Here is a 27,741-nt window from a genome sequence, read left to right as displayed (position 1 = left end):
TCATTTAATTGTGTTGGACTATGAATAAAACTGTAAAACACTTTGCAGGCTGCAAGTACTATTCTAATGAGACATTTCTTAGTATTGAACTCCAATGGTCCTTGTATTTGATTCTTTAAGGGTGCATTCCAATGCATACTTAGACAAAAAAGAAGTCCTACAACTCCCAGTATTCCCCAGCCAAGTCAATGTTTATAAGATTGCGGCCTTAATATGCAGGGAGTTATAGGAATTTTTTCTGTCTAGAGATTTATAAAATTGTGCCCTAATAAACATAAAAAATATGACTAGACTATATCATACACATACATGCAGCTTTGGAACACTTTGGGTCTGTTCAGACAACATGCTAAGTCATGGTTAGGCCACTAACTATTTGCAGCAAGTGGTTACTGAACATGTTTAAACTGTGATTATGTAGCCACCATGGTTAGGAATGGTTCATACAACACACTAAGTCATGGTTCACACGATAAGTTAAGCCATAATGGTCACCTCAAAATGCTTAACCATCATGGTTCAGCATGTTGTCTGAACAGGGCCTTTGTATTTTGACAAAAGTTAATTCTTATTCATCACAATTCCCTGTTTTGGAAAATCAACAGTTTTATTTGAAACAGAATTTGTACTGTTCAGTTTTTTCATATTATTCACAGCTGCAGGTCTATTGTTTCATTTTTGTTTTTTTGTAGTCCTAGACTGTATCTACATTACCTGGATCATATTCGTATTACATGAAAACAAATCCTAGTGATTTTAATGAAGCTTACTTCCATGTTAGCATGCACTGCATTGCAACCAGCGACAAGAGGTTTAAGTATAAATGGCTTGTGTTAAAACTGTGTTTCTCTGTCAGGGATATTTGGGTTTAACCTTACCTAGGTAAGCTAGAACCAACATCTTAACAAAGATGCTCGAGGCTAGCTTTTCCCATCCTGGTGCTCTCCAGATGTTTTAAACTACATCATGGGCATGGGAGTTGACGTCCAAAGCATCTGGATGGCACCAGATTGAGGAAGGCTGTTCAAGGTTATTGTTAGTAGTTTCTGTTGATATCTTTACTTTTTTGAAGCATGACAACCTGTTACGTTACTCCTTAACACTGATTTGTATGTTTGGTAGATTTTTCTAATAACATTCAAATGTTCCTATATATGACCCTTGGACCATTTACTAATCCTAATAGGACTGAAGATTCTGATATTAGTTTAAGAAGTGCTTTTAGCCAAATATTCTGTGTCTTCCCCAATTGGTTGGGGAAAATGGTCAATGAACAGCTGGTGAGGACAGTGTATATCCACATCTATAGCCAGACCAAGTTCTCATTCAAACTTTTCAAGAAGTGCCAGCAACCAAAGGTGGGACTTGCTGTATGTTTCTGGAGGTGCTGCATATGTAATATTTGAAGACACACTCAGAAAGGCAAATGTATTAATTGACTAAGCTATCTTTTTCCATTGGCAGTGACTGTTTTCTTGAGCACGCTGACTCCAAAATTCTATGTTGCACTTACGGGGACTTCATCTTTGATATCCGGCCTGATATTTGTAAGTATTTTTCTCTAGTTCCTCCCTTATTGGAATTTGTGTTGGTCCTTCAGTACATTCCCATACTTACTCTACAATCCTATAACCACTTGTCTGGGAGTAAGTTGCAAACTGTTGTGTGTGGTGGTCATAAGAAAGACCTTGTGTGTTGCCTCTATAGGAAAATGTGAAATATATACAGTGAGACTGTATATATACAAAGTCTGCTTGTAAAAATGAAACACAACGTAAATAGCACTCTTATTTAGCTGTAAGTTAATACGGGATAGTATCCAGTATTAGTCCTTCCTAGAGTAGACTCATTAAAATGAATGTAACTTAAGTCAGTCGTGAGTAACTTAAATCCCATTCATTTCAGTGGATCTATTCTACATAGGACTACCGTTAGATACTAACCTATGGTTAGATACTACCTATGGTTTAATGATCAAATTTGTACCATAGTTTAGGAAATGTATGGAACTCAATGGGAAATGTGATTTAAATGAACCTTCTTGATTTAAATCAATGCACCCTGCTTTTTACTAAGCTAAAAAGCTCCAAACATAGCCTTTCCTCATGGGGAAGCCTCTTAAGCTCTGATTATTTTGGTTTCTCTCTTCTGTATATTTTCCAGTTCTGCAATAGTCTTTTTGAGGTGTTGTGACCAGAACTGTACACAGTATTCCAAATGTGGTTGCATCATAGATTTTTGTAATGGTATTGGCAGTTTTAGTTTTGTTCTTTCCTAATGATCCTGAACATGAAATTTGCCTTTTTCACAGCAGCTGCACACTGGGTCAGCATTTAACTCACTAAGATCACTTTCCTGATCAGTCACTGCAATCTCAGATGCCACCAGCATATTGTTAGAATTTATTGCCCTAATGTGCATTACTTTACACTTGCTCACACTGAACTGTATTTGTCATTTTAACACCATTCCCCCCAGTTGGAGAAACATTTTTGGAGCTCTTCGTATTCCGTTTTCGTTTAATCACCCTAAAACAATTTCCATAAACCAACATGTCTACTTCACTGTTCATCCCTATCTTTAGATAATTGATGAACAGGTTAAAAAAAAACCACCTGTCACAATACAGATCCTTGGGGAACCCTGCTATTTACATCCCTTCATTACAAGAAATACAATAGGTATTTTTATTAGCAAAGCCATAGATTTGCTAGTCTGAAGATAATAAGTTTCTCTGATATATCAACTGAACTCTAGGTGGTGCTCTTATACAGAAAAAGAAAACACAGCCTTAAAAGTAGAAGTAGTAGTGATGATGATGACGACAACTTATACAATTGTCAGAGGTATTCATGAGAATAATGTGTCTTTTCCTGCAGTATTATGGAAGTGCACTGCTTAAGCTGGAAAGTTTTTTGTGGTACTTCTGTGGCTGACTCTCCCAGCATTTCCTTTTATCATGGATGTGTGTGTGGTGGGGAGAGAGGATTATGTGCAGCCACAATTGCACTGTAATGTTCTTTCATTTCATTTCCCCAAGGCTTAAACAAAAGCAAAGAGTATTACATCATTTACCTATGCAAAGTTCAGTTGAACAGTTCATGTCATCCCATATTTTATTTTAACATAGTTTTATTTTTGTTTGGACCTATGGGCAACTATCAGCCTTATTTGGTGAAAGGAAACTCAAATGATTGTGGATAGTTTAGATAACCTATCACTTGGTGAGAGATTTAGATGACTGAGCTTTTTCACCCCATGGTATACTGTGTGTTCTACATATTTTTGTTTCTTCTTGCAGATATTTGAGTGGTGGTACTTCAGAAAATACGGCACATCTTTCATTGAACAGGTATCCGTGAGCCATTTGCGACCACTTATTGGAGGAGCAGAGAACAGCAGTTCTCAGCAGGCAACTTTCTCTGCCACTAGCGGAGAAAATGAGATGAACAGGCAGAGTCTATCAGGTGACTGCTTCCTATGTAAATGTAATTTATAATAGCTGACCTTAGCTGAGGTCTGTAAATACAAGCCATGTATATTTTCCAGCTTTGCATCAGATAATCTTTTGTCTTGCATAGTATAATCAAAATGGTGAGGTAAACTAGATTGTTGCAAGGGATTGCAGAATGGAAAGGATGCCGAAGTTAGTATCTTGCTTTTTAGGACTCTTTCAAATCTCCGAACAATATATTTTAGTTGTAACATAATAGATATTCTACCTTCAAAAGTCAAACTTTAAATGACAATCTCTTGTGAAAATCTCTGGCTTTTCATATATCATGTAGTAGAATAATTTTCTTTAAGTGATGATTTAGATCATGCAATCGTCCAAACCATTGTTCGGAGGAAAAGAAACAAGCCATTGATCCACATGTCCCCCTCCCTCTCTCATCCATGACTTCCTGTTTAGCACTTGCCATAGCATGCCATGGCATCTGGAAGCCTTCTTCAAGCCATGGTTTATGATCCATAGTTTGCAGATTCAGATGTCATGGTAAATTATGATGAGTCCTAAAGAGGGGAATGAAAGTGGGAAGCCACAAGAAAAAGGGGAGTACGTGAACCATTTGTTCATTTCTGATCATCCAAACTATGGTTATGTTGGAAGAAAAACTATTATACTCAAGACTTGTTCAGATGTAAGGATCTTAGGTTTATTGAACCAAGATAATTAGTCTGAACTGTATCTCAACATGCAGAGATATATCTATCAAGAACTTGCAGTTCTAACTTAATTTTAAAATTAAAATATGTTTCTTTCCACAGAGTGCAAGGTATGGAGAAATCCCCTCAATCTCTTTAGAGGAGCAGAATATAGCAGGTAATATATTTTTGTTTTTGTTTTGTAGTCATTTGTGTAAATAAAGATGAAACCAGACCTTCTGGTTTGTCTCAAGTTTGTAACCCTGAGATCCCAATGATATAGGGCATGATATAAATATTTTAACAACAATAACAGCAACAATAATTCTATTTTGTAGGGCACATGGTTGGATGGATGACTAATTCTTTCCTTTGTAAAGACAGGGCATTCTGTCTAGGTTACATTTCTTCAGGTTTTTAGAAATGCATATTCTAATGTATATAGTGAATTTTCCATTTTGTATGTACAGAGAGTCATGACCATCATGTGCCTCAATGCACATCTTTCAGCCAGCTTTGGAACATGTAGTGAATATTCATCCCAAAGCTGATATCCTTTATTGGAGTAAAGCTTAACGTAACCTCCTTTTCTCTTTTTGAAGGTACACCTGGGTGACTGGAAAGGAGCCACTTACGTACTATGATATGAACTTGTCTGCTCAGGATCATCAGACTTTTTTCACATGTGAAACAGACTCGCTTCGGCCTTCAGATGCAGGTAATCAGAGTTTTTTGTGTGTGAAAGATAAAAAGGCGAATGGGATGTGTATTTGTTGTTGGAATGGCTTATTCTAACCAATGGTGAGGAATAGTTTTCCTGTCAAGGTCCACATTTTCTCGCTTGACACCTATTGGGGGCCTGTATTTCTGCAGTGGGCATGGCTACAGGGAGAAGTGGGTGGAGTTGTGTATGTGATTCTTACCTTTGTTCAACATGCAGTGGGTAAATAAAGGCATTTGCATCCAGGGATTCTTTTCCCCCAACATATGCAAAGTTCTGCTTTGTGGTTGCAGGACAGATCAGGACTATGTCAATAATATCAATAAGCTAGAGGGGGCTGGTAAAGGAGTGTGGGTTTGAGAAGAGGGAACATGCCCTATTGGTTTTATTTTTTGGTCTTTTTAAAAAAGTAGTGAGAATTCCTGACTGAGAGGCCTGGAGATCCAAAGTTGGCTCATGGACTGAAGGTCCCTTACCACATTTCTAAAAACACCCAGAAAATAAATAAATAAATGTATTTACAAGTCTGTTCCAAAAGTCTAGTACCTCCATGTTTTCCAGAAACCATCTCATAACCTGAAATGCCCATATAAATGCTGAATCTTTCTGAGCCTTGCCAGGCCTGTGTATACTTGGTACTTACAGGAGAGGGGTAGATCCTGAAGCAAGAGAAGCTAAATTCTGTGCCCTATATAATTTACATAGGGCAAAGAATTTCTCTTATTTTTCCACGTTCTGCTAATCATGGGGAGAGTCAAGAAGGAACTGAAGCCCCATTTCAAACCACTGTAAACTTTATTCACCTATGCGAGGCATTTATGCAGACTCCTTTCATCGTATCTTTGCAGCAAGAGTTCTAGAAATTTGCTCTTACTGTTCTGTGAAAGCTGCGTTTCTCAATACGTTAAATTCTGCACCCCAAACTCCATGCTGTGCTTTTTTTCAGTGCCTACAGAATTGTGACATACACATTACTTTAGTTACTGGAAGGGAGGGAACGCTCATGGGAAGTATTCAGTTTAGTGTTAAAAGAACAAGTCTGGGCAAGCCTTGGGCTTGTAAGCTCTCTCTTCCTCTTCCCCTAACACAGCTGTGAGGGGGAGCAAAAGAAGAATATATATATATTTTCTTCTTACACAAGAAGAGCCCTGCTGGATTCAACCAAGGCTCCATCTAGTTCCAGCATTCTGTTCACACAGCAGCCAACCAGCTCCCACATGAAACCCACAAGCAGAACATGAGTGCAACAGCATTCTCCCATCTTCCTTAGCAACTGATGTACATACTGTCTGTGATGCAGTTTTGATTAACCACAGCTTGTCTCATTTGATTCCAACAATCTGGTTAATGTTAACTATAGTTAGTGCAAACAAGACAGCTTCAAACAGTGATTTACAAAGCTTCTTGTTTCCACTTGCCACAGTTTAGTGTTAAGCTGTAGTTAATCTAAAATGGAAGCAAAAGGTCCCTAACTCCTTGTAACTGAACTGGAGGAGGGGATGGGGGAGCATGTGAACCCAAGGCTCCTCATCATGGCTTATTCCTGTAATTGTTTAGCATTAGATGGCTAAGTGTTGTTGTGTGTAATAGTTCCCTATTGTCACCTGTGAGCCGTTTGAAGTCCTGTTTTCAATTTACAAATTCCTAAACCATTTGGATTCCGCAAACATTGAAAACTTCCTTCTCTATGTATTGTCACACTGCAGTGGAACCCCACTATATTTTACTTATTGATTTGTTATGTTCATAAGATGCTTGAGCAGCTTACCTTGGTGCTGTGCAGTCTTCCATCTAGGTGCTGCTCAAAGCTATATCCCCCTCGCTTTAGCAGTTAGTGGTTTCAGAGCCATATCTTACTCTGTTTATATAACAAGTCTGAATGACAAGAGTTGAGCAACACATTCAGAAGAGCTACATCCATGCTAACTTTGAATGAATTCATTTTGGAATATACATGGTGCATTGTATGATTCAATGCTTTTTTCTACCCTCAACCAGAAATCTCCCTGCAGATAAATTAATTAACAGCATGTCGGGGCTAGGCTAGAAACCTCATTGTCAGGCAGGCATGGAAAGAGTTCCTTTACATGGTGAAGTATTGAGACATATGATCTCCCAACTGCATTCTGAAGTGAAGTTTTAAGAAGTCTGTGCTATACAATTTTCCTGAATGTATAGAATAGCCCAAAGGCATGTAGAGAGGCTTTGGTGGTGTTCTGACAGCTAAGAAATTTCTTGTCCATAGAAGCTCACCAAAGTTTGAGCCTGTGCATGTTATCGAAGTATGGCAAGCCCTTTTGAGGAACTGATTTCTGTTGGCTTGATTCTCCCATGAAAGAAGTCATAGGATTGCAGTCTTAAATTTGGTATAGCATATTTTATATGCATTCTGTTCCACTTGTTTCTGAGCTCTTGAAATGGAGAAGCCTAAATAAGATAAAAAACCTTAAGGATCATTATTATTTCCGTAATGTTCTGTATCGGTGATAACATCTTCGTATGTGTGTTTTCTCACCTTTGTAGAGCTCTGCCCACTTGCCGTGCCTATATCCACATGGTAGAAAACAAACAGTCTTGTGGCAACTTAAAGACTAAAAGTACAATCTTATGTATGTTTAGACAGGAAACATTCTGTGGAATGCTGGGAGTTGTAGAACTTTTTCTTTCTAAACGTGCATAGGATTACATCCTAAAAGATTTACTATGGCATACACATTCATAAACTGGGGTCCACCTCATCAGATGCATTAAGCAGGCTCTAGTCTGCAAAAGGTTATGCCACAATATTTCGATTAGTCCTGTGACAGATTTAAAAAAAACACCCTGCTTTTAACAATTTCTCTATTTCTCTGGAACGGTAGGGAATATCACTCTGAAATTAAAAGCTAGTGCTTCACTTAAATCTATGTGGCAGGCTACTCTTCTAGAGCTTGTAACTTAAAAACAGTAAGGCTTGATAATCTGCGTATTTGTGAATGTTAAAAATACATTTTTTAAAAAAAAATCTTATGAGATTTTACAGCTTCTGATCACATGAAATTGCCTTGGGGGCTGCATATTATCTACCCCATCTTTAAAGCAAAGGCATATCTGGCTTTTGTCAGATAATGTGTTAATGCTTACTAGTTCTTCTAAATCAGCAAGAGCTAGCTGTCTGGAAGTTGATCTGATGATATGTTTAATGATATGAGAACTGTGTTTTTGTTGTATGAATGTAGAATATTGTCTCATCATCTAAGCCAAAACTAACATTATGTTTCCAGAAAAATGTTCCAACATTTTCCACATTACTCTTGCTGGACCAGTTGCAGGTTTAGTTCCAAAAGAAACATCTATATACATTATTCACTTTTCTTATGAAATCTGAGGAAGATCAGATATTCAGGCTGCAATCCTACACTTGCTTACCTGGAAGTAATCCCTATGCATTTCAGTGGAATTTCCTTCTGCGTAGGCAGGTATGAGATTGTGTTGTCAGTTCAGGAGTGTTTATAGCCTTTACAGAATTAGGGCTTGTTTTCCAAAAACTTGAATTCAGCCCACTAAGTGGCAGTGATGAGAACCTTCCTCACTACTTTGATAAGGCGAATCCTCATATTGCCAGCACCTGGCAGAAGGGAAGTAAGTAACAGCCAGGCCAACTACATCAGCCTTCTGACCCCAATTACCATTTAACCACTCATATTCCATCCAGTGGCCAGCAGTGGCCAGCCTACCTTACAGCTGGCAAGGGAGAAAGGGACCTTTCATTAGCCCTCTGGGATCAGCTGCAACTTGACTTCTGTTCTTACTTTGTTAGCCATCTTTTGTATTTTTCTCTTTTAAAAATGAAATTTGGGATATAGTATGAAAAATAAAATATTATAGGGCAGATGGTCAATTTAGTGTTGTTTTGATCAGACGTAAGTGGTGTGGTTTCTGTTATAAATGACTTTCCTTGAATGTATTCCTTACATTAGCATTTGTTTCTAACCTGACTTTAAATAAATTCTGTCTTTTCCAACAGTTATGCAGAAAGCATGGCGAGAGAGGAATCCTCAGGCCCGAATCAAAGCAGCATATCAGGCTTTAGAATTAAATAATGAGTAAGTTTGGTCTCAAGTCTCAACCTAATTTCTGACTAAAACCACACAGCATTGTTAAGTAACAATCAGCAGTATCAATGTATCTTTTATTTGGCTATAACACTTCAGATTTCAAGTGGCAGATTGGTCTAAATATTCTCCCATAATTTCTAAATCATGGGTTAGTTTTACATGCAAACCAGGTCATTGTATAGCTATTCCAACTTCCCCAGCTTAAAGGATTCTCTTTGGTGGGGAAAAAAGACACTTGAAATAGGGGGGAAACATAGAAAGATTACAAATGGACGATGATGTCTGGACCCCCTGTAAAATTCTGTGAATGAGGCAGAGAGATCATACAATAAAAGCCTTGTCTGTTTTGTACATTTGACTTTCCAAGTGCACGCAAATATGCATGAGCCTGCACCCCCTGATCCTGACACAGAGAGAAGGATCTTCTTTTCTAAAATGGATAAGTAATCTATAAACAACTGTATATATTTGGCAGTTTCAGAGGAAGCTTTCTTATACTGGGCCAATTAGCATGATCAAGCAGCCCATTGTGGTTTATTTAAGCCACGGTGGGCTGTAACGTGTGCGAGTGGCCATTTCAAATACTCAAGCCATGATTGTGGCTTGAGTTGTTGTCCAAACCTGGCAAAAATGAGTTGTTGGTGTGGTTAACAAAATGACCCACAGCCCTAAAACAGCCCCTGGGTTTTTGATGCTTTGTTAACCACACCAACAACCCGTCCTTGTTTGGTTCGTACAACACGACAAACTGCAGTCATGGCTTGAATATTCAAAAGTCAACTAGCACGTGCCAAACCCACCATGGTTTAATTAAAACTCCCCAGAGTTTCAAGCAAGAGCTTTCCTAGTCCTACCAAGAAATGATGGGGATTGAACCTAGCCTTGTCCACTGAGCTATGACCTGTTCCCGGTACTGTTGCTGCACCTCTGCTTCTTCTATTCTGCTTGTAGTACCAACCTGTAGTGCAACAGGCATTAGTGTTTTTTAAAGCAATCCCAAAAATGAGTGGAAACACTCATTCCAGAATGAGACAAGTCAGCAGAGCTCCTTCTGAAAGCTGTACTGACCTGACCTGTTCCAGAAGAAAGTGTTTCAACTCATTTTCAATTGCTGCTAGCCTCCCATTGCACTTGTGGTAAGTCCTGCTAGTGCACAGGCAGCATTGGATACTGCTAATAATAATTAGTGCCCTGTTTAAGGACCTTCTAACACCTTGTTTCAGTAATAGATGTTGGACTGAATAGCAGTTAATGTTTGTTTACTGTATATTTATGTCCTTGCTTTATTTTCCACTGCTTGTCCAAATTTTGTTAAACATTATTCTAGTAAGTAGAAAATATGTTGAAGTATTGATGCAGAAGATTTTCAAGTAAGTCATATTTCTGGGTGCGGGGGACGGGGACTGGGAACACATACCTGATAGAAATGAACAAAGTTTTGCTCAACTGAGGAAGCTCCTATATTGACTGCTGTGATCCAACATTCAGCTACATAAAGTTTGTTCTACATTTTATTTGATCAGAGTTCATTTGTAGATATAGTCAGCTACTGTACTAGATAACTTCAGTCATTCTGATTATTATGTCCACATGCAAAATACATCTTAAACGGGTTTCCAGCTGAATACCATGTTTTCTTTCTTTCTTTTTTCCATTTAAGCTGTGCCACAGCATATGTTCTTCTGGCTGAGGAAGAAGCAACTACTATTGTAGATGCTGAGAAATATTTTAAGCAAGCTCTCAGAGCAGGGGAAACAGTTTATAGAAAGTCTCAGCACTGCAGTTCCCAAAGTCCCCAACATGAAGCACAGCTTAGTAAGTATCCTTTCACAAATGGTTCAATATGAACATTAGATTGATGATGTGTCGCTGAAATCTCTTGCAGAAGTAATAGCAAACTTTAATGATGAAGGATTTAAACCTATATGAGCAGAAAACTAAAAGTGCATAAAAGATCAAAAAGATGGTCAAAAGGAATCAGTGACATTTTAATTGTACTTGAGTAGAAGGGGAGGCACTGTAACTCAATGTGATAGTCACGTGCTTGGCATGCAGAAGGTCTCAGGTTCAATTCCAGGCTTCTCCAGGTAGGGCAAGGAAATAATCCTGCCTGAAACCCTGGAGAGCTGCCATTCAGTGTTGACAATATTGGCCTAGATGGACCCATGATCTGGCTCAGTATAAGGCAGCATGCTATGGTCCTTATACAATATATTACAAATATTGTAATATTTACAATATTATCTTACATGTGCCTATTCAGAGGTAAGCCCAATTCAGTTCATTGAGATTTATACTCCGGTAAGTGTCTATGGCATTGTAGCCTTAGATATATTAGCATGTTTTGATTGTGTGAACAAAGCCTTTAAATCTTAGGGGTAAGGAGGAGGGTTTTCTCCATAATGTAATGGTATTCCCAAAGCAATTCAATAGAGACTATATTGGATACCTATTATGGAGGAATTAAAACATTTTAATACAGGATTTTTTAAAAAAACAACCCACCACTGTCTTAATTTGTGTATATTTTATGGTTTCAGTGTCAAATCACTTTGATATCTTTAGTCATAGCTTTATTTGAATAGCAAAATGAGGTATACATGTGGAAATCAATGCCTAAGTTGTAGGGCTATGCACCGCCTCGGGCTGAACCTGAGCTGAGGCAGGCCAAATTCGAGCCAGTTCCAGGTTGGCCAAGGCACCCTGAGGTCTAAGCAGATCGGCACTGAATTCCTCAAGGTGCATTCGGCCAATTCAGAGGTGTGCTGCTCTACCAGCCTTCTCGCCCATGCAAAAAAGCTGGTGCGAAGCCGGCCATGAATCCGAGTCAAATCGGGGCCATTTTGGAGGCTCCAAAACAGCTTCCAAGGCAAGACGGAGGCGCTGTGCACTACCCTACTAAATTGGAAAAAAGTATGACGTTTTATATTTGATATAACTGTATTTCATATAACTTTTTTCTCCAGGAAGAGACACCAATGTGCTGGTTTATGTGAAAAGAAGACTAGCTATGTGTGCAAGGAAACTTGGAAGGATTAAAGAAGCAGTAAAAATGATGAGAGATGTAAGTAATTTAGAAATGTAACTCAGCTTCTTTTTGGTAATGTTGTTCTTTTCTCAGCCTAATCCCCATAGACAGTAACTTATCAGAGATTTTCAAGGAATGTGAATGGGCTATGTCAATGGAGCTTTCATAAAGGAGCTTCACTAACCTGTCCCGATCCAGAAACAGGAGTTTCTGGAGTTACTTTTAGAAGCACAACATCCTTGCACAAGCAGTTGCTTCCGCGAGCGCAATGGAACCACTGGAGATGGAGCAGCTACATTGGATACTGGTCCAAAGACTATAACCCTAGGCATACGTATCAGGGAGTAAAACTCATTGAATTCAGTGGGTTAGTGTGCATTATCTATGTAGTTACTCTTATAAGCGTTGGTACCCAAAAGAGTAAACAACAACAATACGTTTATTGCTCAATCCACAGATCATTGCAACACATACAAACTTGACATTTTGCTATACTACATATGATAATAATTACATATGTTTAAAAATTACAGAGCTATCAAATACGTAACATGCATTACTGAAAGGATAGTAAGATGGGAGCACAGTGGACATACAGAAACCTTTAATTGCTTCTCAATGACATTTCATTTATATCTCTGAATCTTTATAACAACACACACCAATAGTATCTAAAAACTTTGCTCTACATCTGTTAGCTTTCACTGCAAATAGTACACCCCCAAAAGAGTAAACATTATTATTACATATGTAAAATTAAGCTCCAAGACAATAATTTGTGTAACCAAATTTATTATTTTCCCCACCTCCAATATTTTTATAGTTAATGAAAGAATTTCCTCTACTAAGTGTATTGAACATCCATGAAAACCTTTTAGAAGGACTTCTGGAACTACAGGCTTATGCTGATGTCCAAGCAGTTCTAGCAAAGTATGATGGTAAGAATGTATAAATGCTATTGTGTGTTACATGCTAGTTCTGCTTTAATGAGACCTGGAATAACTGACCATCTTGTGTTGTGATCCTAGGCTGCTGTGATGTTGGGCTATTAACAGCAATTTTGGAGGTGGTACAGTTGCACTGATCTGTAATTATTGATCAATTAATGACTAATTTTTATTTACTATTTTCAAAGTTCTCTGTGCAAAGAATTTCAGATCAAAGAACCATAATGCTGTTTATGTCCAATGCCAAATTTATTTCTTAAATTCCGTTTGAAAGATGAACTAAATAAGTTCTTGTAGCAATTCTTCCTCTTTTTCCCCAGTCAAGTTCCACCCTTAATAGCTTCTCACCAGCGTACCTTGAAACACAACAGATAATTAAGTACTATAATTGGAAATGTTTTACAGTTTTGGCTTCTAAGACTTCATCAGATGCTGCTTGCACTTTTCAAGTTTTCTTTTTCAGTCACAAATTAATGCTCCATATCTTCTGTTTTTATGGTAATTGTAGTGAAATGGAATCCTTCCCTATACCTGATTTATTTCATCAGTTAGTTAAGATAGTGTAAGTGGTTGAGTGATGCTGTGTGTGTTTGTGTGTGCGTGCACACATTGGGGGGAGGAGATTCTGAATTCAGAAAGTATATAAAGGAGTTTCTAATGCATTTGGAATAGTTAGGACAATGTTAGAACCATAGGCTAGAGGGAAGAGATTGGGAAATCTATTCTATGGCCCCGTTCAGACAACATGCTAAACCATGCTGCTTAACCACAAAATGGTTAATGGAATGCATTATGCATTCCGTTAACCATTTTGTGGTTAAGCAGCATGGTTTAGCATTGTTATCTGAACGGGTATGCTCTTTGCCAGACATTTGGCTTGTTTGTTACATGGTAGGCAAGCCCAGGAGACAGTATTTGGAATAAGAATCCTTAGCTATTTATACAAGATAGAGTCTAGAGAGTCACCTGGTTTGGTGGTAATTTTAAACTATAGTTTAGTGTTATATGAAGGAGCTTTGAGTTCATCAACTACCCCCTCTCTCCTTCTGTGGCGCAGCTGTGAATAGGAAACGGGAAGATTTTGCTTTTGTTTTCAGTTAACTGCAGCTTAACATTACATCAAACCCTAAACTGTGATTAAACATAACAATGGTTTATTGAAACAAACCAACTTCACAAAACATAGTTTAAAGTTGGCATGTTTTAGTAAAACCATAGTTAAGTAACTAAAGATTCAGACAGAACTCTAAACTGTGATTAATTAAAAATGAAAGCAAAAGCTTCCAATATCTCCCTGGAGGCCAGCCCAGAGGAGGGTAAGCCCAAGTCTCATTCACATAATGCTAAACCATAGCTTAGTGGTGCATGTTGAGACTTGATTGTTGCATTATATTTTATTGAAGAATTACAATAGGGAGGTTGTGGGCTCTCCCACACTAGAGTCATTCAAGAGGCAGCTGGACGACCATCTGTCAGGGATGCTTTAGGGTGGATCCCTGCATTAAGCAGGGGGTTGGACTCAATGGCCTTGTAGGCCCTTCCAACTGTGCTGTTCTATGATTCTATGAAATGTTTAGGCCTCAGGACATATATGGCCTTGTATTAGATTTATATAATTTCCTGAAATACACTTTTTGTTCATTTTTTAAAAATTTGACCTTTTAAAAAGAGTTTCCTGTCTGAACAGTATGCTTGCATGAGCTATTCATATATAAAGTCCCAGATTTGGTATCTCCCAACTCCAGCTAAGACCCTGAAAAGTTGCTCTAGTTCAGATGGACAGTCTGGATCTGAGCTTGATGGAGCCATTGCTTTGATCCAATATATATCATAGCTGCTTATATTTTGTTTTATCTAAGGAAAAACATAGACATGCATTGATGTTAAGCGTTGGTGTATACATTGATGCCAAGAATCCACAATTTTTTTCTCCAGTCTTGCAGTGACAAATGTGCTGCTACTCGCTGGCAAGTGTGATGAGAATTAGCCTTTAACTCGGGTGGGCATCTCTGGGAGGTTCAGGAGTCACTTGTGTGCGTGTGTTCCCTCTGCCTACCCTAAGGGCTGCACTCCTCTTGCCACTGCCTCATTGAATTTGTTGGCGGCAAAAAAATAGGTGTTTTGTTTCTGAATTTCGGTGGCAAACCACTATGGAATTTGCTAAATTTGCGTATTGGAGCATTCTGGTCAAGGAAGTGGGAGGAGAGAGAGAGAGAGGTGCTAGAGAAGGGAAGTAGAGGACAGGAGATTAACTTTGCTGGAAATTGTGGGGATGGTGATAACGAAAAAAGAAGTGAGATTGTTGTGCGGTGAGTAGTTATACCTGGGTTAATGTGTATAGGATTGCAGTGTTAGTTTGAAATAAACCATGTTTGGATCATGGTTGTTTTATGCTGTGATTTCTTGCTGACAATTTGTTTTTTTTACAAACATAGAACTGTTGTGCAAACCATATGAGCTGAAAATGTCCCCTTTGAACTTTAGTTCCAGAAATATCTACTATATAGCTAATCCCTAGTGCAAATGGCTCTTTTCCAAGGGAGTGATTTTTGAAATGTTTCTCACTTTAGGATCTAAAGACAACCATTTATTGTTCCATAGATATCAGCCTTCCAAAATCAGCAGCAATATGTTACACAGCAGCACTCTTAAAGGCCAGAGCGGTTTCAGATAGGTAAGTGAAATATTTGAATCAGACATTAGTGCAGTACCAAAACAACCTGTTTATAGTACACTGGGTTAAAAGCTCATCATAATAGAGTTCTCAAAACTCTAAAAGCAAGATTGTTCAATATAAGCCAGCTGATACGGTACTTTGGGTGTGAGCTTTATATGCAAAGTAATGTGGTAATCTGACTCATTGTACACCCAAATCCTGGCCAGTGCTCAGTGAGTTATGAGATGGGTAATGCACAATTCATCTCATGCTTGCCAGAGTTCTTGATGTGCAGTTAAGCAACCATGTGTCCACTTCATTGCCATGTGCATTGAAAGTTCATGATAGGCTTGCTTCCTGGTTGATGCCAAGGCAAAGCTAATCATCATTTGACTTCTGTCTTCTTTCTGCTTCTCTTGAACAGCAAAATATTAATTTCATGGAGGCCATTTACAAGTGCATCTGTGCAGCGGCTGCTACATATGACAAGCTGTTTCTCATTATCTTCTCCATGGTGCTACAAACTGGCAATTGAACTTTGTTGTAGCACAAAAACAACTCTCTATTGGGGCAGGATGTGGGGAGATATGTGGCAAGCTGCTGCATGTGATCACATTATATGAAGTAGAAGCAGTATGGGTTCAATTCAAAACAACCAATATTTGAGTGCTGTTTTGTGTGAATTGAGCGTAACCCAGACAATATGAAGATGTTCCTGGTTGGTCAAAAGACATACCAGGGAATAGGGATTCAACTATGCTGGATTACACTTGCCCTGAAGACTCAGGCTCACAATTTGGTGTACCTCTGGACTCAGCCTTAAACATGGACACCCAGGTTTCGGCGGTGGCCAGGGAATGTGTTTGTTTGCACAGCTGAGCCTAGTGTGTCAACTGTGCCCATTCCTAGAGACTTCTGATATGGCCACAATCACACATGCTTAAATTACATCCTGTTTGGACTACTGTAAATGACGTAGCCTTCAAAAACTGTTCAAGAATTTCATCTGGTCCAGAATACTGTAGCCAGACTGTTGACTGGGGCTGGTTACAGGGAACACGAGACTCCTTGCTAAAACAGCTTCAGTGGCTACCAGTCTGTTTCTGGGCAGATTTCAAAATGCTAGCTATCACCTATGAAGCCCTATACAGCTTGGGACCAGGTATCTGAAAGATTGCCTTCTCCTATCTCCTTAAGAACCTGCTTGGTTCTTAAGATCTTTGAGAGAGGTCCTTCTTTCAAGGCCACCACCTTTAGAGGTGCATTTGGTGGCAACATGAAAGAGAGCCTCCTTCGTGGCCACTCCCAAGTGACGGAACTTCTTGCTGAGGGAGGCTAGCTTCCTTCCCTCTCTGATAACCTTCTGACAGTAGTCAAAGATTGCTTTCTTCCAGTGGGCCTTTAGTGTGTAACTGAGTCTATTGAGCTAGATGCTGTTTTTACTCCATTGCTGTCATCGTGTTGTTTTAAGGTATTGTTTTTTTAAAAAAATAAATAAATCAAGTTTTATTAGTGACTGTAAGCTGCCTTGAGTGCCTTTTTTGGTAGAAAGGTGGAGTACAAATCAAATAAATACATAAATAAGTTGTCCAAGCTATTCTCCAAGATGGGTAGGGACATTTGGTTGTCCTTCGCCTTTAAACTTTAGATGAAACAATCTTCTGAGTTTTCAATGATCTACACTTTCAGCACATTCAGTTAAATAGCTGACCACAGTATATGGAAGATGAATTCCTGCCTTGCTTCAAAGATTAGCCTCGATATAGCTTTTCTTGATAGCCCAGTTCGGATTTATATATAAAGCGATGAACACTTAATGTAGCGTTCAGTGCTTTGTTTTATTCAGCTCTTGCTGCCTCAGTATATTGACCCAGCTAATTTCAGCTTTTGCTCCTGCATTTTCTTTCCGATTGTTTTACTTTTTAAGAGGCTTTTGTTTTTCTCAATTTTAGTAACTTAACCACCTTTTGGATGTTGCTGCAGGTTCTCTCCAGAAACAGCCTCTAGAAGAGGGCTTAGCACAGCAGAGATTAATGCTGTAGAGGCAATACACAGAGCAGTTGAATTTAACCCTCATGTTCCAAAGGTAAGATTTGTATTTGTTACCCCAGCAGACTAAAATAGTTACTTGTGCTTGAATTTGAGATGCTTCTTTTGAACACTTCTCTACATATGCCATATTGAGGATGGAACTACACATTATGACTCAGAAAACGCAGGATTCCTAACGCTGTTTTTGTCTTGTGAGGCGAATGTGGTGGCAAGGACTTGCAGGAGAGAAGTAGTGGGTGAGAGAGGGCAAATCCTCCCCAGCAATTTTAGTCCCTCCCTTCAAAATGGGCTCTCAAACTGAGAGCTCTCAAACTGGGCTCTCAAACTGAGTGTAAAAAGTAAGTTCAACCATAGTGAAACCAACAGGGTATACATTTGCATATGCAATTTAAATGTGAATTGTTAGAATTGCCCTTGTATTAATTTTCCTTTTCAAATGCCTTCTCCACCCCATGCATTCATGTTACTTCAGACAAATGTGGGTTTGGAAACACATTACCACCACCACCACCACCAATATCTTCTTAAAGCAGAACTACTGTGATGCCAACTCCTGTACTAATATGTTAATTAGCATGCTTATTTTTGCCCATGAAGAAGAACCTTCCAACTCAAAATGCATTGGGTGATAAATGTTCCAAATGCATCCTAAAATCATAGAATAGTAGAGTTGGATAAAGCCATCAAGTCCAAACCCCTGCTCCATGGAGGAATCCATCTCAAAGCATCCCTGACAGGTGGTTGTCCAGCTGCCTCTCTCTCTTGTTTTTGTTTTGCTCCTTTGATCTTTATCACCTAAAATAGCCTGGGTCGAGAATACCATTTCATATATGAATGTCCTAGAACAAAAAATCTGTTGGCAAATTCATTGGTCAAAGTGCTACTGCTGTTTCAGTCCTCAACTAGCAACAGGGCATTTCATTCATAGTCCTGTTATAACCTTTCTATTGTGTGCATTTGTTTCTAGGATACTAGAAAACTCATTTTCCCCAGAGAAAGCCATGTTAGTCTGTTTCAGCAAAAATAATGAAGTCTTGTGGCACCTTAAGGATTAACAAATTGATTATGGCAAAAGCTTTTGTGAATGGGAGTTTTTGAACACATTATCCTTTATTTCTGAGTTGCTGGTGATATTTATATCAGATTGTATTTGTTTTAAAGCTGTATTGAGATTGTTGTATGGTTTTATTGCTCTATTTGTAAACCAGAGTAATAAAAGTCATGCTTTTTGCTGGAAAAGTGTCTTATAGATCAACATAGGAATATATAAGTCATTTCTGTCTCGTGCTACCAAGCTTTGTGTTGGCTGCTTTTGAGCTCCTGAGTTGATAAGATTGGCTTATCAAGATTGTTTTGGGGGAAGTTCCTGCTAACTGATTCCACACTGCTTTCCCAGCCAGGGTCTTCCATCTCTGTCATTCATTCATACACAAAATATGTTGATATGGTAGCCTCATCAAGTAACCCGTGTCTGCCCTGATGGTATTCTCAAGGATCCCAAGTTAGGATGTTGTGCTAGAACATTATCTTGTCTTCCTCTTGGCAGAGCCATGTTGACTGATTCTTCAGCTTTATCATAATGATCTCCATATACTAAATTGTTGTTCAAATAACTAAGGAATATTGAAGGTAGTGGTTTGGCTGGTGGCACGTTATCAAAGCCTGGTGCAGTATGAGCTCAAGGAGTCACTTCAGGTCCCTTTTCAACATGGATCCCAGAAAAATATTCCTAGGAAACACAGAGGGATGCTCTGTTTAACTGTAAATCCCTAGCCAGTTAAAATGAGCGAGAATGCTGCTGCTGCTGCTGCTGCTGCTGATGATGATGATTCCTTCTCACCACAAAAAGCTGTCTCAAAGTGACTTACACACACAATACAAAAAATCCATGATTAATATAATGGGAGTTTGGGCGGGGAAAAACAATGGAAATCGTAATTAGCACAATACCAGAAACAAAACTAAATGTCATAAAAACATAATTTAAAACAATACAATATGAAAAGTGGTCATTCACCAATATACAAAATCTACTTCCGCCTAGAATGAACATCACATAAGCAGCCCACAACAATTAGGCCATAACTAATGTCCAGATGCCTGGGGAAATAAGGAGGACTTTGCCTGGTGCCAAAAAGATGACATGGTCAGTACCAGATGTGCTTCTTCCGGGAGAACATTCCATAAACATGGGGCTATCACACACACAAAAGGCTGTTCCCGAACTGTGCTTATCCTGAAGGGGATACGCAGAGAAGCTGTATACCCCCTCTAAAGCTAACTTCAGGGACTGGGCAGGTTCATATGGAGAGAGGCAGACCTTGACGTGTTGGGGTCCCAAGCCATGTAACCTATGGGGCTATCCATTAACTTCCATGTGAATATGAGGCAAGCTGATACTATGTACATAATTCAGGATAAAAAAATAACTGACGGCTGGCGGGGGGGAATGAAAGGGTACAGCACAGCAAACACTCCTAGCAATTGCTCATCTCCCTAGGGAGACCCACCTACCACTTTGAGAACCATGAGAACAAAACCACTAGCTGGGAAAAATGATCCTATCAGCATTATTTTGGACAACTTCAACAGTCGGCAGTCAGAGCTATAGCATATTGTACATAGAAATAAGTTAAAATAACTTCTCTAGGGAAGAACTTGTTTTTTGCATGCTTTTATAAACTCTTTTCTCCCCCCCCCCCAAAGAGTGTAATTGCTAATGGACCAGTTACTTTGTTTAATAGGAAGTGAAAGCTTTCTCTAAATGGCTGAAATGTAGGATTTCATCCAGTTGAAAACTAGATGCATCAGATAAGTCAGACAATAAGAAACAGATGGGTTCTCGAAATGATATTTGAGTTAGTGTTTTAGTTCCATCCTTTTGTTTGTAATTATGGGTAGTTCCAAGGAAGGACACTGAGGCTTTATTTAAAACTGTTCCTCTGGGAGGCATTATTCTAGTCTTGTCCTTCCTCCTCTAAAAAGAATTGGAGCTAAAGGCCAGTTGTCAATCTCAAGTATGTCAGCTGATTCTTCTGCATGAAGAAACGCTGTGTGGAAATTATCTGAAGTGCTTCTGCAGGGCAACTACCTGTCCTAAATCTACCTGACAGAGAAGTACTTGCATGCTGACTTCTGTTGGGAAAAGCTCTTGTGTTTGCGTGACTATAATAATTTACTATGTAAATCATTTCTATAAAGCTGACAATTAGTTGCAAAATGAAACGCACACAGGTGTGGATGTAATGTGCTATCCTTGTACGAAATGCACAATAAAGTTTGATATTATGAAGTTATGGGAATGAGTGCCTCATAAATTTCTTTAGAAGGATCAATAAGGTGGAGATGCTGAACTTTTTCAAATGTGGTTAACAGTGGTATTATGTCTTAGCTGTAGTATAGAAATGCGATTTGATTTCCCCCAAAAAATAAAATAAAAAAATAGACATTCTTTTGAAAAGTTCTGGGAGCTATTCTATTCTTGAGAAAATGTTTTCCTCTGGAAATGGTATGAGACATTTGATGCTCCCTTTAATGGTAAAGGACTGTGTTGCTACCATGAATATAATTGAAGAGCTTTAAAATATAGTTTGTTCCTATTCTGATTTTTGTAGGATGTTCTCCCAGCAAAGCTGGGCAATTTTAAGACCAAGAGATGAAGAAAAATTCTCAACACTCTGAACTTCTTGCTTAAATATTTTAGTTGTTCCTATTTCTACATTTATATTAGTCTGTCTTAAGGAGCTTTCCCCAAACGAGGGCCCTCCTAAAAACTTTTGGACTTCAACTCCCATTAGTCCCTGTCAGCATGGTCAATGGTCAGGGATGCTGGGAGTTGCAGTCCAAGACAGCTGGAGGGCACCACTTAAAGCTCTAAAAGTAACTTACAAAAATACCCTACATTAAAAGAAATCTATAAACAGATTCAGCCTATTAGGTTTGATTCACACATCACTGTAGCTGTGTGGTTGCTGTTATAAAATTCTTCTGCATGATTGGCTGTCAATATGGCTGCCATAACCACTTGTAATCAGTGCACTGGGGTTGGGTGATATTGGTCAAATTGCATGGTGTAAATCCCTGCCTAAGTGGGAGCAGAAGTGGAGCCCTGACTATGTAGAAACGTTTACTGATCTACATTACTGCTGCCATAAAGTTTGGATTAAAAGTTTGAAAGGGGAGGAATTGAATGTTCTGAATGTATAGACATAGTTTGGGTATGTTGCCAAAATAGTTTGAAAGGGGAGGAATTGAATGTTCTGAATGTATAGACATAGTTTGGGTATGTTCTATTGCAATCTTGGCAGAATAATTGTAAATGCTGATAACAAAGTTGAACCCCACACATGTGAAAAGTAGCCTTTTGTCTTTAGATAGAACCGATTTTGTCCTTTCTGAACTTCTGTAGCTGTTTCATCTTGCAAGGCTCAGGATTATTTTTGCCCTTTCTCTGTATAGGGGAAATATGCATAACACTTATGGACATCATTCTGAGATATAGGCATTATGTGGCTACTAGGCATGCTGGTATTTAGTAGGGGTGTGCAAACTGGGTCTTCTCAGCTTTAAAATTCAACCCAGAGCTCCATAGAGGCATTTCTCCACCCCGATTTTCAGAGCAGGTCCCTCTTTCCGCTGTGCTGGATAGTTCAATGAAAAACACTCCATTTTCAGGTAACTGGTACATTCTTATCAATGGGAATTAACAGAAATGCTCCTAGCTTCCTCAGTTTTAAAGATAAACACATGAAAATTGGCACCATGACAGCTTTTAAAGAGGGCTTTAGGCATGCCTACTGTAGAGCAGATCCTTGCATGCAGTGATTTATAGGGAATGTTTAAAGTCCAAACTCAAATGTCCTCTCAGGCACCTCTCGTGGCTTGATCTGTATGGCGAGGGAGAGAGAAACAAAGCAGCGGGAAGCGCTTAGCACAATAATAATTAAGTAAATACATATGAATAAAATGCCACAACAGCAGCACACAGCTTGCCCATCCTCAGAGCGGACAAGAAGCTTGCAGGATGAGGAGGAGGAGGAGGTATCCCTCCCCCACTGTCGGTTGGGAATTGGAGTGAGTCGAGTCAAGGCAACAACAGCTTCCCCATAGGAGGCTACGTGTGATCAGGAGGACGACGATGACGACAACCCCTCCCCCCCCCCGCATTGGAAGCCCAGTCAGCTAATAAGAGTAATAGTTTAACTGAAAAACAGCCTGCCTGACTCTAGAAGCTTACTCCGCCCAACAGCACTTTCACACTGTGGCTGACTTCTATCAGTCCGAGCAGAAATGTGCAACCAGACCTAGTAGATTCTCATTCTCTCTCTCTCTCCTCTAAATCTCACTTTGCAAACTAATGCCCCCTAACCTCACTAATTGGCATTCTCTCTCCCAAACACTGTGATTGAAGGAGAACAGAACAGGGAGGGAGAGCACTGTAGCAGTTCCTAATTGGCTAGCCACAGATGTCAATATCAGTTATCAAAACTACCCCACCCATCACCCGATGTTCCTTATTGGGAGGTTTTCAGTTAGACACACCACACACACAAAATGGTAGGATGATTTCAGAGACATTAGGAGCTCCAATTGGGCCCATCTCCACTCTGATATTATTTGATGGGTTTGGAAGCGGCCAATTCCCCCTCTGGAAGATTGAATGCTCTGTGGATGTTTGCGGTTACCAGATAATTCTGGGGCGGAGAGCACACCCCTAGTATTTAGTGTATATCAGTGTTTCTCCCAAAAATGCTCCCCTGAGAGTTGATGACCTTGCTGAGTGGGAGTGGGGCCGTTGAGGGAGAAGGGGAGAAATCCGGTGGTGGGATTTTTAGCACTTTAACTTTAAGATACCACTTGTGCAAATGCTTCCCTGTCCTCTGTAGCGCAATATATAGATATAGATATATAGATATTTCAACTGATATGCTCATTGTAGTAGTAAAGTCAACTGTTCCTAATACCTAAAGAATTGTGCTTTAACTATTTTTTTTCTTATTGTGATGATATTTAGAACACTTAGGTTTATTCCACTGACTTTGCTAATATACAAGTCTCACTTTGCAAGGCAAAAGTTACTAACTTAAAAGTAAGTTTGAAACATCTGTGAGGTCGGTTAAATGGGCTACCTGGAGATACAAAGATTTGTAAGCTGATGTCATTGTCTGTCTAATTTCTACTGCCACCCCTATCTGACTGTGTTTGCAAGATAGCTTTTAAAAGCATTTTATTCCCTTGTCTTTTCTTTAGTCATAATATGTAACAGTTAAAGCCTTCCTATTACTCCAGTAAAATCTCTATCACCCAATGCAGTGAGCCAGGATGAGAAACTTCCTCCCCCATCCAGCTTCTCTCTAAATGAATGCATATAATTGGAACCTCAACAAGCTCTACACATTCCTGACACTGATGATATATGGCCCTTGCCGTCTTGATAGTGGAAGGATGGCTTATCCCTGGACCTAATCCTCCTCTGATAATCAGGGCGTCCAAATGGTTCTTGCCTTGAAGGTCTGAATTTATCCATCCAGTCTTCTGTCTGCCTGTCCAGTCTGATAGAATGTGCACTGAGAGAGCTAATTGCTGAGAGAATTTGCTGCTTGCCTGCATGACTGATCAAGAGCACAGCAAGTTCATTTCAGACAGTCTCAGACAGATTTTTCTTCAGCCTCTGCCTTTAGGGGAAGAAGATTATGATGTATTATCATTATCTAAGAGTTAGGTGTCTCTTCAATTGCTTTAGAACTCCTGTGTCTTTAAGGAGTTTGTGCTGTCTTTTTGTGTAGCACTGACTAGCTTCACATGTTGTCAAGACAATTAGTGCATCATGTTATCAATAATTCTACTTTCTTTTCTGGTAATGCTTTCTTTCAGATTTCATTATTTGTATTAGTGCAACTTACAGCTGACGAGCAACTAGGGAGAATGGTATGCCAGCTGTATTAGATACAGTTTCTTTAGATTAAGGAAAAGAGTCCAGTTCTAGCAAATATTGTGTACAATGCTTTAAAATACTTGTGATTAACTTGACCAGTTGCTGCATTTTGTTGTTGCACACACATGCTACCTGAGAAGAATTTCCAGGTAATGCGTGTTTAATCTAACAATTATATATCAATGTAACATCTATTTATTTTAGACATATATTTACTCTTCCAGTATCAAGACCTGAAAATAATCTTAGCCAAAACTAAATTTTTAAAGGAGAAAGCGTAGAAAACTGAAAGTGTCAGCCTACGCATGCCAGCCTATGAGTTGAATGGATCATATTCCCAGGTAGTGTGCATATAAAATAGCAGCTGGGGAGTCAGTGAAGTTTTCCTTACATCTTAATAAGAGATTACTGGTGGTTTTGAGGTAGAGGGAAGCTGATCTTGGATTCAGAATCTCCTTTCATCAAGTACTATGCCTAGCTGGAAATGAAATCCACCAAATTAATGAGAATGCCTCAAAGGATGCACTTCTTAATATATCTCAATTCGGACACATTTAGATAAAAGTGCTAAAGGTGAGAGCAAATATTAATGTAGTTAGTAAGAGGTAACAGGACCACTGGAACTGGGTGGAGGAGAGATTTCACAACTAAAGTATCTTTCACATTAAAGTCTAAACCTATTTTTCCTGTCTGAAAGTAAATAGCTAAACAAAAACTTTAGAACTACCTATTTTCCTGCAATTTCCACTTATTTATTCTCCATGTCTACATGGCATAATATAGAAAGACAGGTAGACTTTAACCCTTGAGCTGGAGTGTTCACAATCAATGATTCTACAGGCTGAGACATTAAATTAGTCCAGGCTTGACCATTGTTGCGACTTTCTTCTTCTCTTATTTATGAAATCTAGCTCAACACCAAACTACTAATTGCAGACACCATGAGGAGTCATGTCAGAGGTCAGATATTTGAGACCATTTTCCCACAACGGCCCTGTGCGAGTGATCCCTTACTGTGTTAAAAAAAAAAATTGTCAAAGAGGATTAAATGGGATTAGTAAGAATATTGCCCTCCCAGAAGTAGCCTCAAGACACTAAGAGAAGAACCTAGCCAGGCAGTAAATGCACTTTATTTGACCAGGGCACAACCTTGGCTACATTCCTTCAAGAATCTGAATGGGAAAAGTTAAGTCCCCTAAACTGGATTAGTAAATAAGCTCATGGTTTGTGGCATCTGCTGAAATAAATCAGCAAGCTGGTTGCATTCTTCCAGTTTGGGGAAGAACTGATGTAATTATTGGCTACAGCGATCAAAGATAGGATTAATTTTGCCCATTATTGAGTGGAACAGGCCAATTCATAAGCAAATTCTTGAAAACTACTCAATGTTTATAAATTTTCAGACATTTTTTAAATGGTCTTTTTAAAGTTGTGGATTCCTATAAGTATGCATATATATGCATGACTTTCAAGACTGGGTAGATATTTATTGTTTAACAAGAATATCCAAAACAAACATATGTATTTTGTGTAAGGGGTAGAGAATGTACTGCTTTGTGAATGACACTAGTGCCTAAGTATTTGGGAGTTGTAAGAGAAAGTTGTCACATGAAGATAAAGGATAATTCTGGTCCAGTACTTTGTCTTTGGTGATTAGTTTTGCAGTAGAGCAGAAGGTGATTCAGAAGGCAATTTATCTTATCAGGTCAACTGTGGGTTCTACACCTCAAGCAGATAGATGTAAGCAACCTGATGCCCTTCAGATGTTTTGACTGCAACGTCCATAAACCCCAGCCAACATGTCCAATTGTCAGAGATTATGGGAGTTGTAGTCCAGATCATCTGGAAGGCACCATGTTGCTACATCTAAATGCTTGAAGCACATAGCCATGACTCACTATTGCATCCTCTTCCACTTCTTGGGAATCATTCTCCAGTTTATTGTTGCCTATTTGTTTCTGCTGTTCTAATCCTGTTATTCTCTGCACACATTTGCAAATTCATTGCTTTGCAAGGATATTTTCTTCTGTCGCATTTCTCAGCATGAACTTTTGGGACTACACTACTTGCAGTAATAGCAAGTCCAAATGTACTATCAGCATCTATACACATTCTCACTGGAAGAAGGAGAATGTAATCTAATAGGCTGAGAGTATGGTTTGGTATGCATACAATAACTGGGTTTGGATGACACGATGCCCACAGGCCCCAAGTTGCATATACGCACTCTCTGGTCAGGGCTTGCCATGTTGTGCAAACACGGTGAGTGTGGGTTATATGAGGGTTAAATAACCTTTGCATAATCCTAAAACAGACATGGGTTATGCGAGGATTGTTTAACTCTCACATAAGCCATACACACTGGGAGTTGCATATTCAAAACGATGGCCGCACACATTGCAGCTTAACCATGGGTCAAATAACCCACTGTGGACTGATATGTCATGCAAACAGCCCCAGAGCTTCTCATAGCTTTTGCTGAAGTGAGGAGCTGCCTGACCCCTGGCTATCATTGCAATTTTCATTATGATTTGTTAGACTAGTGCGCTCTGTTGCTGAAGATTTTTGTTTGAAAAAATATCTCCAAGAAAATTGGATTTAGCATTATAGTAATTGCATCATATGGCCAATATTTTTTGCTGATTTTCTGAAAATAGCTATCTTGTAGTCTGTCTAGATCAGAAATTACTTAGTGTTCTTGGAACCACTTTGCATACAAGTCTGAAATCTGAATGCTTTCATAAAATATTAACAATAAGATTTAGTATTTCCCTTCCTGAAGGGATATGCAGTGATATATGTGTACACATATACATGAGGAATTTCTCAAATTTGCATTTGCCAAATCTCTCTGATGTAATATACCAATCAAGCTGAAACAAATTTTGAAGTATTTGGGAGATCATGTATACAAAGAGCTACTTGCATTTCATGTCATTTTGCATGTTTTCTTCCAGTACTTGCTAGAAATGAAAAGCTTAATTTTACCGCCGGAGCATATTCTTAAACGTGGAGACAGTGAAGCAGTGGCATATGCTTTCTTCCATCTTCAGCACTGGAAGCGAATAGAAGGGGCCCTTAATCTGTTGCACTGTACATGGGAAGGCAGTAAGTATTCTTTTGTCAGTAGCATAAGCTAAATTCTCTTTGTTTTGTAGTC

General features: G+C 39.0%; 1 protein-coding gene across 3 annotated transcripts in view; it reads left to right on the top strand.

Moving 5' to 3' along the window:
• ST7L (suppression of tumorigenicity 7 like) overlaps window positions 1-27,741 on the top strand; it is a 54,172-nt gene that overhangs the window by 4,901 nt on the left and 21,530 nt on the right. For 2 of the 3 annotated variants that reach the window (XM_063143254.1, XM_063143261.1), the window contains exons 2-12: window positions 1,465-1,547; window positions 3,302-3,467; window positions 4,270-4,324; window positions 4,749-4,864; window positions 8,874-8,952; window positions 10,625-10,779; window positions 11,931-12,028; window positions 12,816-12,930; window positions 15,541-15,613; window positions 17,579-17,681; window positions 27,539-27,689. In XM_063143254.1, the coding sequence (XP_062999324.1) occupies window positions 1,465-1,547; window positions 3,302-3,467; window positions 4,270-4,324; window positions 4,749-4,864; window positions 8,874-8,952; window positions 10,625-10,779; window positions 11,931-12,028; window positions 12,816-12,930; window positions 15,541-15,613; window positions 17,579-17,681; window positions 27,539-27,689 (1,194 nt within the window). Of the gene's footprint in view, window positions 1-1,464; window positions 1,548-3,301; window positions 3,483-4,269; window positions 4,325-4,748; window positions 4,865-8,873; window positions 8,953-10,624; window positions 10,780-11,930; window positions 12,029-12,815; window positions 12,931-15,540; window positions 15,614-17,578; window positions 17,682-27,538; window positions 27,690-27,741 lie in introns of those variants that run through there. The other variant, XM_063143269.1, reaches the window with a different exon arrangement.

The sequence above is a fragment of the Elgaria multicarinata genome, chromosome 1 (assembly GCF_023053635.1).
Source record: "Elgaria multicarinata webbii isolate HBS135686 ecotype San Diego chromosome 1, rElgMul1.1.pri, whole genome shotgun sequence".
NCBI lineage: Eukaryota > Metazoa > Chordata > Lepidosauria > Squamata > Anguidae > Elgaria > Elgaria multicarinata.
This window is presented reverse-complemented; position numbering and strand designations above follow the sequence as displayed.